Source organism: Bacillus rossius, chromosome 16 (genome assembly GCF_032445375.1).
Source record: "Bacillus rossius redtenbacheri isolate Brsri chromosome 16, Brsri_v3, whole genome shotgun sequence".
Lineage (NCBI taxonomy): Eukaryota > Metazoa > Arthropoda > Insecta > Phasmatodea > Bacillidae > Bacillus > Bacillus rossius.
The window spans coordinates 33,282,109-33,295,285 of NC_086343.1; the positions used below are offsets into that span (position 1 = coordinate 33,282,109).

The 13,177-nt window shown below is 34.8% G+C and overlaps 1 protein-coding gene across 7 annotated transcripts in view; it reads right to left on the bottom strand.

Moving 5' to 3' along the window:
- The window catches only part of LOC134540156 (pentatricopeptide repeat-containing protein 2, mitochondrial-like), a 60,528-nt gene that overhangs the window by 33,771 nt on the left and 13,580 nt on the right, over positions 1-13,177 (bottom strand). For all 7 annotated transcript variants that reach the window (XM_063382697.1, XM_063382694.1, XM_063382696.1 and 4 more), the window contains exon 2: positions 5,058-5,292. In XM_063382697.1, coding sequence (XP_063238767.1) covers positions 5,058-5,292 — 235 coding nt within the window. The remainder of the gene's footprint in view (positions 1-5,057; positions 5,293-13,177) is intronic.

The following is a 13,177-nucleotide window of genomic DNA, read 5'->3' on the forward strand; positions in this document are numbered from 1 at the left end:
GTCTGTCTGCATTTACTGTTCTTGTTGTAACAGTCTTGCTGTTAATTATTGATGACTTACTTCCTTCCACGGAATCCTTGTGTTTTCAATATTTAAAGTTTGAATTGGTTTGCATGTGCTGTCATCTTTGTATTGTCCATAATAACTCTTTAGTTTGAACACTGGGTCTATCTGTTCGACATAAGCTGTTGTTTGTGAATTTGTGTGTTCATTTTTATTTCTTATTTTGAATTCTTGAATTTTTTTTCATGATAAACCGCGCAAACTGCAATGGCGTATATAAAAAAAACTGTATTAAAATCATTGGCGGTTTATTATTATCTTATTATCTTGATTTTAGCAGCTTAACACAATAACATTTTAAAATGTCTAATTTTGTCACGTACAGGTTGTGGCACACTGTCAAACTTTCACTTCCAACATCTTCCAATATCTTTTGTAAAATAATGTTGGAGGGTTATGACATCAGGAAATCACTAAAAACATCTCTACCACAGCCAAGTTTTTTTTGACAAGTTGGATGACTTGAATTTCCATTAAAAATTTTGCATTTTGGACGGGTTCTAAAATATATTATATATTGGACAGAATGAGCCAATCAGACTTATGCCTAGCGAAAATATAAATGGCATCTGTTTGCATTACAAACAATCTTTAAAATGGCAAAGAATACATAGCAATTAAACTCAAGGTGAAAAACCTAAAATAATGTTAACGTGGTGGATATCATATGCAAAATAATTTTAGATGTAAAAACAAAATGATATATCTATAACTTTTAAAAATCAATGAACATTATTTTTTTTAATATTATTATTAATGTCAGTTCAATTTAAAGATAATATAAAGTTTAAAAAAAAAAAAAAAAAGCACAGAAATCATAACAAGTCATGAAAAGTTCTATCGAGCACTGTAATGCATCATCTAATTTCAAAATAGGATTAAAATTGAAAAGTTTGAGATATTTCAGACCAAAAATAAATTTCTAGAGTGTGAAATGATTGCAAACATATTTGAGGTATGTCCTACTATATTTGACAGAGAAAACTAGAAGCCATTTTCCATCCAATACTACTTACTACTTCAACTCTATTGTCAAATATAGTTGGAGACAAATATTTGACAGTGTGACAGGACCTTTAGCAGGACAAAGATATAAAATAACACAAATGGCAGAGAAAAGTTACAATTTAAATTGTTGTAGTTGAAAGTGATATCAAAATTTATTTTAGCTCCTCACTACAGTGGCTATTTTGAACATACAATTTTTTTGACATGTTTGACAATATACACTTTCTAAAATTTCTGTGAGAAACATAAGACATTGTGAACTACATACTAATCAGCTTATCTGTATCAAAAACCATATTAATATTATTTTCAACATCTGTAAGTACGTAATGTCAAGCTTAATGGCACACGCACACACTTCACATCAGTATAGCTCACACACATAACATAAATGTTAATAAAAACATACCCGTAGCACTTCCAGTGCTGACAGAAACTCAATAAAGTGAGTAGAAATTAGTGATGAGTCTGTTTCGGTCTGTTTTCGACAATGTAACTGGCACCAAGAACATTAAAGTATAATTTCAGCACCACAGAGCCTTCCCTGGTGAAAATACAGTAGACTTCCGATAGTTGCATGGAAACATAACTTGCCTCCTCGTGGGCAATACACCCAAACAAACATCTTTCCAATATCCATTCAAGCAAATCCAAGACTATCTTCACCCTGTGTACACGGGATAGTTAGTAATACTTCGAACATTTCCAGTGAAAACATTATGTAGCCTGTGATCTTCCACTTTTTTCCTTCAAAATTAAATTTAGAAAGTAATGTTTGTCAAGTGTGTTAGCATTTCATCAAGAACTACCAATTTTCCAATTTAAGGGACGGGAAAGGAGATTGAGATGCTTTTTTTCCCCATTAAATGTAGACAGTGATTTTCCTTGTTTTTCGAAATCTGTTGTAGGCAATACGTAATTATTTTGGTCAAGTGTGGAAAATTTTATTAAGTACCAAATTTCTGCTATATGCGGCGGTTTTAGTGAAATCTCATGTCGACAGTGATCTTCCATTTTTTTTATACATAAATCAAATATAAACGGTAATATTAAAATTATTTTGAACTTCAGTTGTGCAAAATTCATGATTTATGATTAATGTTTTGAGACACTTAAAAGAGACTTTGGTGAAAAAGTAAACATCCTGACTAAAAATCACTGGAACCAACAAATATTTCTGCTCAGTAGTGTCCAGTTATGCTCACCCATTTATGTGTGGTATGTGTGTGAGTTCTTACATACTCAGAGTTCTGTATCTGGCAACTATTTCACGAACAGCTCTATGTGCTGAAATTCGAGATTAGCTCAATTAGCGCAACTTACAGCACACATCTCCAAAAGCACTGCCCTGATTTCCCCCCCCCCCCCCTCACCCAATGAGCATATCCAGAAAATTACTTAGTACTTGGGGGTCGGGTGGGAGGAGGGTTAGATCCACTTTGCCCATGATTTGGTTTCAAATTCTTTCCCTTTGTTAATGGGAATAATAGATTTTTAAGATTTATGGGAGGAAGGCGTATGTTCCCCCACCTGCATATGCCCCTGCCCCATATGTACTTCCATATTTTAGCGTCAATAGAGAACATGGTGAGAGTTGTCATGTTTACAGTACTGAAACAATACCACTAAGATGGCACTACAACTCTGTTGTCAGTCTCTGTTGAGGAAAGATAATTCTCCGATTCAATTACCATTCAAATTTCCCTCTAAATTTCCATCCTCCAAGACACCTAATGGAACGTAAAGTTATTTCAGACCAGTAGATCCTCACTATCTGCAACCTGAACATTATTTTTACACTGTAAAGTATGATAGATGTCTTACACGTATCAAAGAACAAATGATACAATTGTCATTTCTAAGTAATTTGTAGTTCTGTTAGCAACAATGTTCACAGAATCAATATGAATACAAGTTGATTAAAGAAATTTTCTTTTTAAATTTTCTTCCTCAACAAACACAAATAAAGAATAGCAAACAAATCCTTGTCTTACCCGGGGCTCGGACTGGTCTGAATGCACCTTAGCGACTTCGCCCGTGGAAGTATCCGGACACTAATAAGGGAATTTTCTGCTAAGCATCCTGTACATAAAAATTATGCAAAATAGCTTACTGTCTTTTAGTTATATATTTGCACATTAAAAATTTTCATTAAAGTTATATACATATATATATATGACAAAATGTGTTGTTGCTTGAAAGGTTTTGGAATCTTAACACTGCAACAGTTAAAAATGAAGGTTTCTATAGCCACAAAAGGCCGAAAATACCAGATCTTCTGGTACAATTCCAGTCCTACTGTTTAGTTGACATAGAATTATTTCTTCTGCAATCTCAACAGCTCCACTGCGTTTCTTTATCAATTATGTTCGACTTCATAGTTTTACACATGCACACTCACATGTGCCATCTCGCCTCTCCCAAACACAGAAACATCATCAATCACAAATACAAATTATAACCCCCCCCCCCCCCCCAAACTACTGTATTTACACACACATAATGCGACTCTGAACAAAAAGTAACCCCAAATGTTTTGATTATGAGTTCATGGAAAAGATTTTATGAACTGGTAATAGCAATTATTATTGAACTCATTCCATATTTACTAGACCCTTTCTGGTACCACTTTTGTCAGTAGAGTGATTTCCATTAATGACTAGTTCAGAGCACAGAATGCAGTGGGCATCTGAGAGGGTGTCTTTTCCAGCAACCACAGTGAAGAGAAGCAGAAAGATCCCAGTAACAAACTCCATTTACCCCTCTCTTTCATCCTGCATCTCTCATCTGTCAGCCTGTGCAGGGGTCCAGGGAGACCCGGACTAAAGTGGCATACATGATGCAGTTTACAGGCAGAGCATGCAGTTTTTTTTTAACTAAACTGTTTCCAATGTGGTAAGATACAAGTTTGTGATTGTAATGTGACCTCCACTTTTAGTTTCCACAGTTTTGGTAAAAAAAATCACAGCGATAAATTCAGGTAAATACAGTATTTTTAGTTGGCCAAATTCTTTAATTATTCCCATTTTTTCCTCCCCAGCCACACAGTGACATGGACTTACTTGTGTAATTGCAGCCAAATAGTTTATCTGCACAAGGAAATGTCAATGACAGGCAATAAACTATGTTTTGCTCTTTGGCTTATCTTCTATTATATTCTATCACATTTTAATAGGTAATTGATGGTCTTTTTCCCCCTTGAGATGCGTACATAAATGTTTATGCTGCAAGACCCTCAATAACAGGAAATAATCTGTGACTTGGACACACCACTGCAGCTCACAAATATGGGACAAAACTGTCTATTTCGTACTGAGCGTACTAGCCGGTGGTTTGCTATCACACCAGACAGCATGCAGTCTTTGGACAATACGACTACATTAACAGCATTGAAGCAGAACACCACCACAGACTAAAAAAAAAGCAGATTATTGAAATGCTCAAGTGACAAATATCCAAATATAGGTACTAGTGTGCAGTCAGGATTGTTCTCTTCTTAGGTACAAAGTAACATGTTTTAAATATTACACCCACACTTTTACCACCAACAAAAGTATTACACATCAAACATTGACTTACCCAATTATCAAACTTATGTAATTATTACATCCTTGACTGTGACCAGGTGAATGACTACTGACAGTTGTTGATTGTGATTCAAAATATTCAATCAATACAGTTGTTGTTCTTTTTAAGTTTAAACTAATAATGAAAACAGATGCACTTTTAACTTAACATGAATTTGTGATTTCAGCATAAACTACGTAGTGTTAAGACCTAAAAATTACTAATCCGATTCGGTGACAACTATTTAGTCAATTTCCCTATGTTTTCCGAGTTTTAAAGAAGACTTTTCAATTCCCTGTGTTTTCCCTATTTAGGCCTACAGATTTTCCCTGCCTGCAGGAACCCTGTTCATATTACATCTGCGAGTGTTGGCTTCCTGCGGTGGATGAGAGCTCTGAAGTTTGCCGGGCGACACCCACCTCGTCATCATCTTCACCACCAGCTCCAAGTCTTCCTTGCAGCCCTTCTGCACCAGGTGGGCCATGTTCTTGAGGTCCTCCGTGAAGATCATGTTGGCGGAGCTGGGCTCCGAGAACTCCGCCATCTTGGCCCGGAACTTGTCCGCGAGGTTTGTGAACTGCGTGGCGACCCTCTCCCTGCTCCGCACGTAGTTGTCGACGCCGAGAGCCGCAGGGCTGTACAGCTGCCGGCAGCCTGGAGGAGCGGAGAACAGCACCGTCTTGCAACGCCAGCATTCACTTGTTATCAACAACACATTAGCCAGAGCAGCAAACAGTCGAGGCCTGAGCCGTAACGTACATACTGTATTTTAACAGTCTCTGAGAACCACACAGGATCAGGCTGCAGCTGGCATCAAGGAAACTGTAGTGCGGCGATAAAAATCAGGGCATTCTCTTGTGGAAAACTGTCTCGGCTACACTATTAAAGCGCACAACGCAAATTGATGTCACTCGTTTCTAATGGTTTTTAAAGGTGAAGTTCTTGAAATATGGGAATGCAGCTCCACAGCGTGATTAGAAATTAAACAAGGAACTCAATAATCCATTCTAACTGACCACTGTCACAATATCACAGAATTTGTCATGTAGCACACCTAACCTAACCACTTGATAAAATGGTAAACTACTTGAAGTATCAAAATACCCTCTCAGAAAATGATTAAAAAACAGGTAAGGATAAAAAAAAATAATTTTTGGGATTAATTTTTTTTTCTCTCAAAAAAGTGGCTGTCCTTCAGAATTATGAAATGGTATGGAAATGGCGTAGGCTAAAAGGTACGGCATAGCAAGAGTATTGTGATTTTTTTAAGTCTCTTAAGGGGTATTGATCCCTAAGTTAAATGTGCTCAGATAATGCTTGCCTTGCGTTCAAGTGTTTCTTACATTAAAAGTGTATGTTCTTTTAACAAAAAAATTTATTAGCATTTTTTTTATATATTTTTTAAGCATTTTAATTGTTATTTGACTCATACTTTGCTGGAAACTCCAGCTTTAAGCAGGTGAAAAATTTTCTTGTAGAAACTTTATTTTTTATTAAGAATAAAGTATATGGAATGCCATGAGATAATGATTTTCTTTAAATAGTGATTTAAAATGTAAAAATATCTAGTTTTAAATGCCTCTGTAAATCTCCTTTTTCAAGTTGAGAATCAACAACTTTCAACACTAAATTAAAACGAGTTATGTATCAAAATGTTAGAAAAACTTTAGCTCAGAGTATTCTTCCGCATTTAACGAATACATATATTCATGGATTCTGAAGTTTAATTCCTTCAATTACTTGCTGGAGATGCTAAGATAAAGGCTTGCATTCTTCAAACAGATCTAACATTCAAATACCGTGCAGTGCAGCCCTCTCGCGCCAAAGAGAAGAACTACTTGGACTCGCCACGCCTTCACCCTCTGCCCCCTCACCTTGGTTGTTTGAATGGAGCCAGACTGTAACATGACGCGCTGTCGGTGGTGGTGAATCACTTAGTCTGTTCGCTTGCGATAATGTGTGGATGGGTTGGAGGGAGGGGTGGAAGGTAGGGAATGCACAGAACAGCGTTGCCTGATGTCCTTGTAGCGGGACAGCTCAGTCACGAGCCTGTACGGCCGAGGGCTAGACTGCTGAAAGGCAAGTGGCAGTTCCGAGCGATACTGGGCATGGGGCGTTGTGCATATAAAATAGTTTTTACTAATCTTGTGTGAGGTCGTAATTTGCAACGGGTAATGAGAAGAGTTCATAATGAACTAATTAACAAGTCAAATATGTGTGATATCGCGAAAACTTACAGCTTACACCAAACAATTAACTAAATAAACACCAATTAAATTTTTGTATCAGTCATTGCGTTCATTACTTAGGTTATCGATTGAAGTTCAAAAACAAATAAAAAAATAAGTTTATGAAGGAAAAGCAATGGTTTTTTCTTGCTTCGATAATTTTATCGTCTTTTGTATTTGCTTAGAATCGTTTTATGTTTTACATTGCTGTAAGAGTTATTTTTTTACATATTGTGATAAGTAGTAATGATATGTCTGATATCGAGATATTGTTAACTACAAACTTGTACGGGTCCGTCTGGAGGGGGAAAGGGAAGAGACAAACGCCCAAAAACTGTAAATAAATAAATGTATTTATTGGTTAAATTTAAAACTATAGGCCTAATGCTAAGCAACATCTGAAATTTCTTCGTCAGATATACATGGTTATGAGATGAATTAGTTATACTAAAAGTGTAAGACATTCAATACAAAAATATGTACTAATCAGTTCAATTATAATGTCAGTTTGGAAAGGACATTTTTTCTTTGCAGATTTTCAAATGGCTCGAGTCACTCCATGCGCCATCTTTCAAAGTGAAATACAACCTCAGAACTCTTAATGCAAAAAAAAAAATGGCAGTAAACTTTACTTCATTCATCATAGCCGTGTTCTTGATTGAGTACAGTGTTTTTTAATTAAGTATTATTTATGATAAGCATTGACACAGGGAAGGGAAGGTGGTGTGTATATTATTTATATATAGTACAATTTTAATAGAAAAAAGAAGTAAGAATGTTCACGACTTAAGCCCGTATCACACGATGGCAGTTTCCTTGGAAGGTTATCCATGCCAGCTAGTATGATGGTTTAGGAGTTGAAATAGCAGAGCGCTGTCCGTTTTCATGGATGTTTTTTTAATCGGCCGTGTTCGAATTTATGTGGATGGTTTCGTACTTGATGAATATTTTAACCAATCAGAATGAATGCCCCTAGTTTTTAAATCTGTAATTAACTTTGGAGGAACTGAAATGTTTTGATTGTTTTAAAATAATGGTGAACATAAATTTCTAATGAAATCTAAGCAGTTACGGCAAGCATTATTCGAAAACTTTTGTTGTTGAAACTTGTAATGTAAATGCTCACCCATTTTCGATCGTTTTATGAATGTTAATAAGAGTATTTGAAGTGAATTTTAAATACTCAACTAGTTGGACCATCGTATAGTTAGACATAGGCCTATATTAAAATTACGAGATATGTTGTAGGTAGAAGATAAAACATAGTTTATATATTTTTAAAACGTGATGGCTTTTGAACATTATTTAATTTCATTTCAATTAAATTTCACCACGAGTGAATTAGGTCGTGTGTGTGATAGTTTCTTTCAGAGAAACATACCTTTCTAGCTGTCAGCTAGCAGTTTTGTTGGAAGCTTCTAGCGGAATCCAAACGAAACTTTCCATCGTCTGATACGGGCTTTACACTATGCGCGCATGATGTTACACGCCACTGAAACATTGTTGCTAATTTATAGGGGAATATTACCAATTGGCAAAGTGGGAAAAATATAGCTCGAGAACGCACAGATTTAGGATGTTGTGCGAGTTGTTTGAAAAAGTTTGACAAGATATATAAAGTAATAAGCTAATGTGAAATAGTGGAATTATGTGGAAAAAATAATTCGATAACTATTTTATATTAGGTAACATTACTGTAAACTTTTAAAAATGCATTTATTTCTTAAAAATAAATTATTTAGGAATCCAAAAAATATATATAAATTATTTCATGATTTGCCTATTATTAAATTGTACATAACAGGTTGTAACTTGTACTCAAGAACAATAGGTACAAAATTTTTGTTGAAATAATTTAATAGTACCCAATGAAAGTAAATTTTATACGACTCGTACACAATACGAATATAATTGGTTCAGACAAAACTTACATTATTTAAATATTTTAAGATAGGGCCTATGTACATTATTTCATTTGTGCACACAGCTACGCTATTATTTGATACTTCCTTATCTATCGTTTGGAATCAGGACAATATTTCCAAACTTACGCAAAGTTGCTGACGACTAGTGAAGAAATTTAAAAGTTTCGAACTAACAAAACGGAATAGGTTAACGACTCTAGCCACAAGTAAATGTTCTCAAAATTGTATTTCAATGAAAAAAAGTCACAAATGTTGGTTAAAATATGATAAGCAAAACACTAGCGAAACTATGAAACAGCAATATAGCATGAAATTTCGTATTCTCAACGGAAAAAGTTATTTACAAACAGTAAGGTATAACCGAGCATATATATACACACACACACACACACACACACACACACACACACTTTATTGTTGATATATATAATTTAACAGAATTAAATGCGTAATAAGTACCTACATGCTTGTTGCATAAGATATTGATAACTGGCAGCATTATTGTAATTTATATTCACTTAAATGCATGTAATTGTTCCGTCATAATCATTAAATTAACAAACACAAAATGTATAAACGTGGAACCATTGAAATTTCAAAACACTGAACTATTAGAACAATACCTTTGTTATTTCTTAACACCAAATTGCAACTCTTTCATAATATTATCTTACGTAATGTTAATACTATATTATAGATAATGTAATAAACAAAACATCTATGTTTGCTTTTGCGTACTGGCGTGAATTGCGCGGGCGTTCTGTGATATTACTTTTTCCTTATTTTTTTATTACCGACTGTACCTGTGCTCGGCGCGCAAGATAAATTCAGCCTATCACTTGCTGACGCGGCGGGTCAGTGATACAGCGGTGTTTGTTTACTTCGAAACTCAGCTAAGAGTGAACAGAGAAACGTTGTTTGTTTGTCCTTTTGCAAGGGCCTGGATTCAGTTGTCTTTTGACAGTAGCAATGATCAGGTCGCGCATGACGCTAGTAGGCTGCGTTTTTACGAGTCAAAATGTTTTCTATAACTAGGATTGAGTTGTACAAAGTCATTAAAGTGCAAACAATGTGGAATTTAAAGCATTATCACGCGTTTACCTTCGTCGAGCGAGCCACGGGCATAGAAGATAAATCGGAGAAGGTACGAGCACAAATTAAAAAGGATGTAGCCCGCGAGGTCTCTAAATTTAAATCTAAGCTGGACAGCGTTCAGAGAGGAGAAGAAAAGTTCCTGTCGAAATTTGCAATCACTGCCTTCAGCCTAATCACATCCGGTTTTTGTTCGTCAGTCTTATGCTTTTCAATATTTCAAATCAATTTCCAAATGACCACTTCACATTTAAAGGTAAAAACTGCGAGCTAAAAATAAGTTTTATGGTATTTGAATTAAGCAGCCTCAAAAACCCCGAGGCTCTACTTTTTACGTGCAAATAATGTTTTGACACTTCCGAAGTTATTCCGAACAAATTGCGGAGAAGTCATCTCGAATTTTGAAAGCAACATTAACAGATTTGCTATCAGTTTTGTTGGGAACCCAACCAAATCCCGTTTTCTGCGTCAAACGCTTCTTTTTGGCTGTTTCAAAGTAGTTTCGAAGTAACTAGTTCGAATTTTATGTAAAAATAAACAAATTGAATTCAGCGACCTCGAAATCATTCAGGGGACAATTTTTTAACGCTACTATCAATGTTGTGGTATTTTCGAAGTAATTTTGATTAAAATTCGAAGTAATGTTATTAAATTTTGACGTAACATTCAAAGATGTACAATTAGGGACCTCAGAAACCCAGCAAATACAGTTTTCTGCGTCAAAGGCATATATTCGCCGTTTTCGAAGTAATTTCGAAGTTAATATTTCGAATTTCGATGTAACAACAATGGATTTGAACTCAGCGACCCCGAAAACCCCCGAGTACGATCATTCGCGCCAACTGTCAAACCTATTTGACTTTTGGCCAGGGAATTCGGATTTGGCCCCACTGTGCGGCGTCCAGTTATATGAGCGGTCCAGGCAAGATATGGAGATAAATAAATGGATTTATTAGTTACTTCGGGTAATATAATAACATCCAAAATGACATGAATTAGTTATACAAGTGTAAGGCATTCAATACAAGGTGTACTAAGCAGTTTAATTATAGTGACGCACTGTGGAATGACCTTTTTCTTTTGTAGATTTTCAACTGACTCGAGTTTTTCTATGCACCATCTTTCAAAGTGAGATACAATCTTAAATATCTCAATTCAAAAAATATTTGCAATAAATTTTATCTATGGCAATGCATGAAATAATTTTGTTCTTTATTGAATACATTGCGTTTAAGGTTTGTTCATGAAAAACATTTAACCGGCGATGGGATAGGGGGGTTGGGGACATAAAGGAAGTCAATGTAACGTATTTGTGTAAACAGAAAATTATTAATGACTTTTATTCGAACGAATATTAAAATATGTAGTACTGAATTAATAGGACAAAGATTAAGAAAGTTCGTGGATTATGCCATTAACGTATTACGTCACACGCCACCGAAACATCGTCGCTAATTTTTTGAGGAATATTACCAAATGGGTGAGCGGAAAAAAATATAACTCAAAAACGCTTAGGCATAGGGTTTGGTGCAAGTTGTGTTAAAACGTTTGACAAGTTGTATGTAGTAATAATGAAAATAATGACAATAATGAAAACAAATAAAAAATTGTTTCCGTTAACGAGTTGAGCTTAGGTAACATTAATGTAAAATTTTAAAAATGCCTTTGTTTAAAAAATATGAAAGAGATATTAATATATATATATATATATATATATATATATATATAAATACCTGAATCGGCCTATCATTAAATTGAAAACATGTTTAAATTGTACTCAATAACATTTACTGCAAACTTTTGGTTGAAACCATTTAAAAGTACCAAAACGAAATGAATTCTCTAGGAACACTCGTGCAAAACACACAAATAACTGGTTATAACTGAAATAATATTCTCTATAGTTACATATATTTACATATTTTACATTAACATAATTATATTAAACAGCCCTCACGTGGGCACATTGCTACACTATTTAGAAATTACTTCCTTACCTATTGTCAGGAAAGTAGAAATCGGATAGTAACATTTAGGAATTAAGAAAATATTTGCAATTTCCACTTTCTTCCATCGCTCTGTGAGCTGTTTCAACTCAGCTTGTACAGCGACGCATCTTTTTGTACGTGACGTTTGAACAGCATCGTACAAAATCGTCGATTTATCCTTTGATTAATTTATTGTCCAATTTTATGTATCATCAAACGGTGTGTACTCAAGTTAGTGTATTGTGTATGTAAATGTTTACTTTGAAAGTGTTTATGTAATTTTGTGATATTCCCAATTCCATCTCCACACATTGATATTATTCCTTCCCATATTACTTCATATTTACTTGTCTTGAACTAACTTAAATTGCCTTGTTGAATGCTTTGTTTGACCAGTTTTAATGTCAATCTTCAGTTCATTTCTATACTAACTAAAAGCCTATTAGAGTACCCTAGAGAGAAAGAGATTCTTGCAATTGCTTTACTCACACTGAGCTTAGTCAGAATAATATTGTTTGACTTAATTATATGATATATATCTATTAACCTACTCAATTTATCACAAACTGAAACTGGCTAATCTCCACCGATGGAAATCGGAATATCAAATCTTATATTAGTATTATCTTAAAAAGTAATGTAAATAAGTATTTATGTGTTAAGATATGCTGATCGACTATGATGCAGGAATTTGTATTCATATGGTTGTAATGAAACCTGTCCAGATAGTGGTTAATAATATAAGTAGTATGTAAATGACGGACCGAGATCAAGCGCCAGGCAGTAGATTGAGATTGTCGGTCCGCCATCTTGGTTTGTGACGTCACGGCGGCAAAAATTCCTCAAAATTCCTCAAAAATGACTCAAAATGACTCAAAATTTCCCGTTTTCGAGGGAAAAATTCCCGTTTCGAGGAAAAATTAGGATTTCAAAAAACCACAAATGTCTTTTGCCTTAGAAAGAACACCAATTCCTAAAATAGGCTTAAGCATCCTTAACTCAAGCCTCAGTTAAGCCATTTCTAGGAATAAGGATACCTTGACCTTTGACCTTGACCCCGACGGCCATCTTGGATCCACCATCTTAGATCCGCTATTGTGTTCTCGAACATTCCGTCGATGTGTTATCCGCCATTTTGAATTATGACGTCACCGTTGCAATTTTCGTTATGCTCGCCATCTTTAACTTTTTTATTATCCGATTTTAATGAAAATTTTTTTAAAAATTATAAAAAAATTCACTTAAAAAAATTTTAATCAAAAATATCGAAAAAACATATATTTACGACACGGAGCTCGGAGTCCTC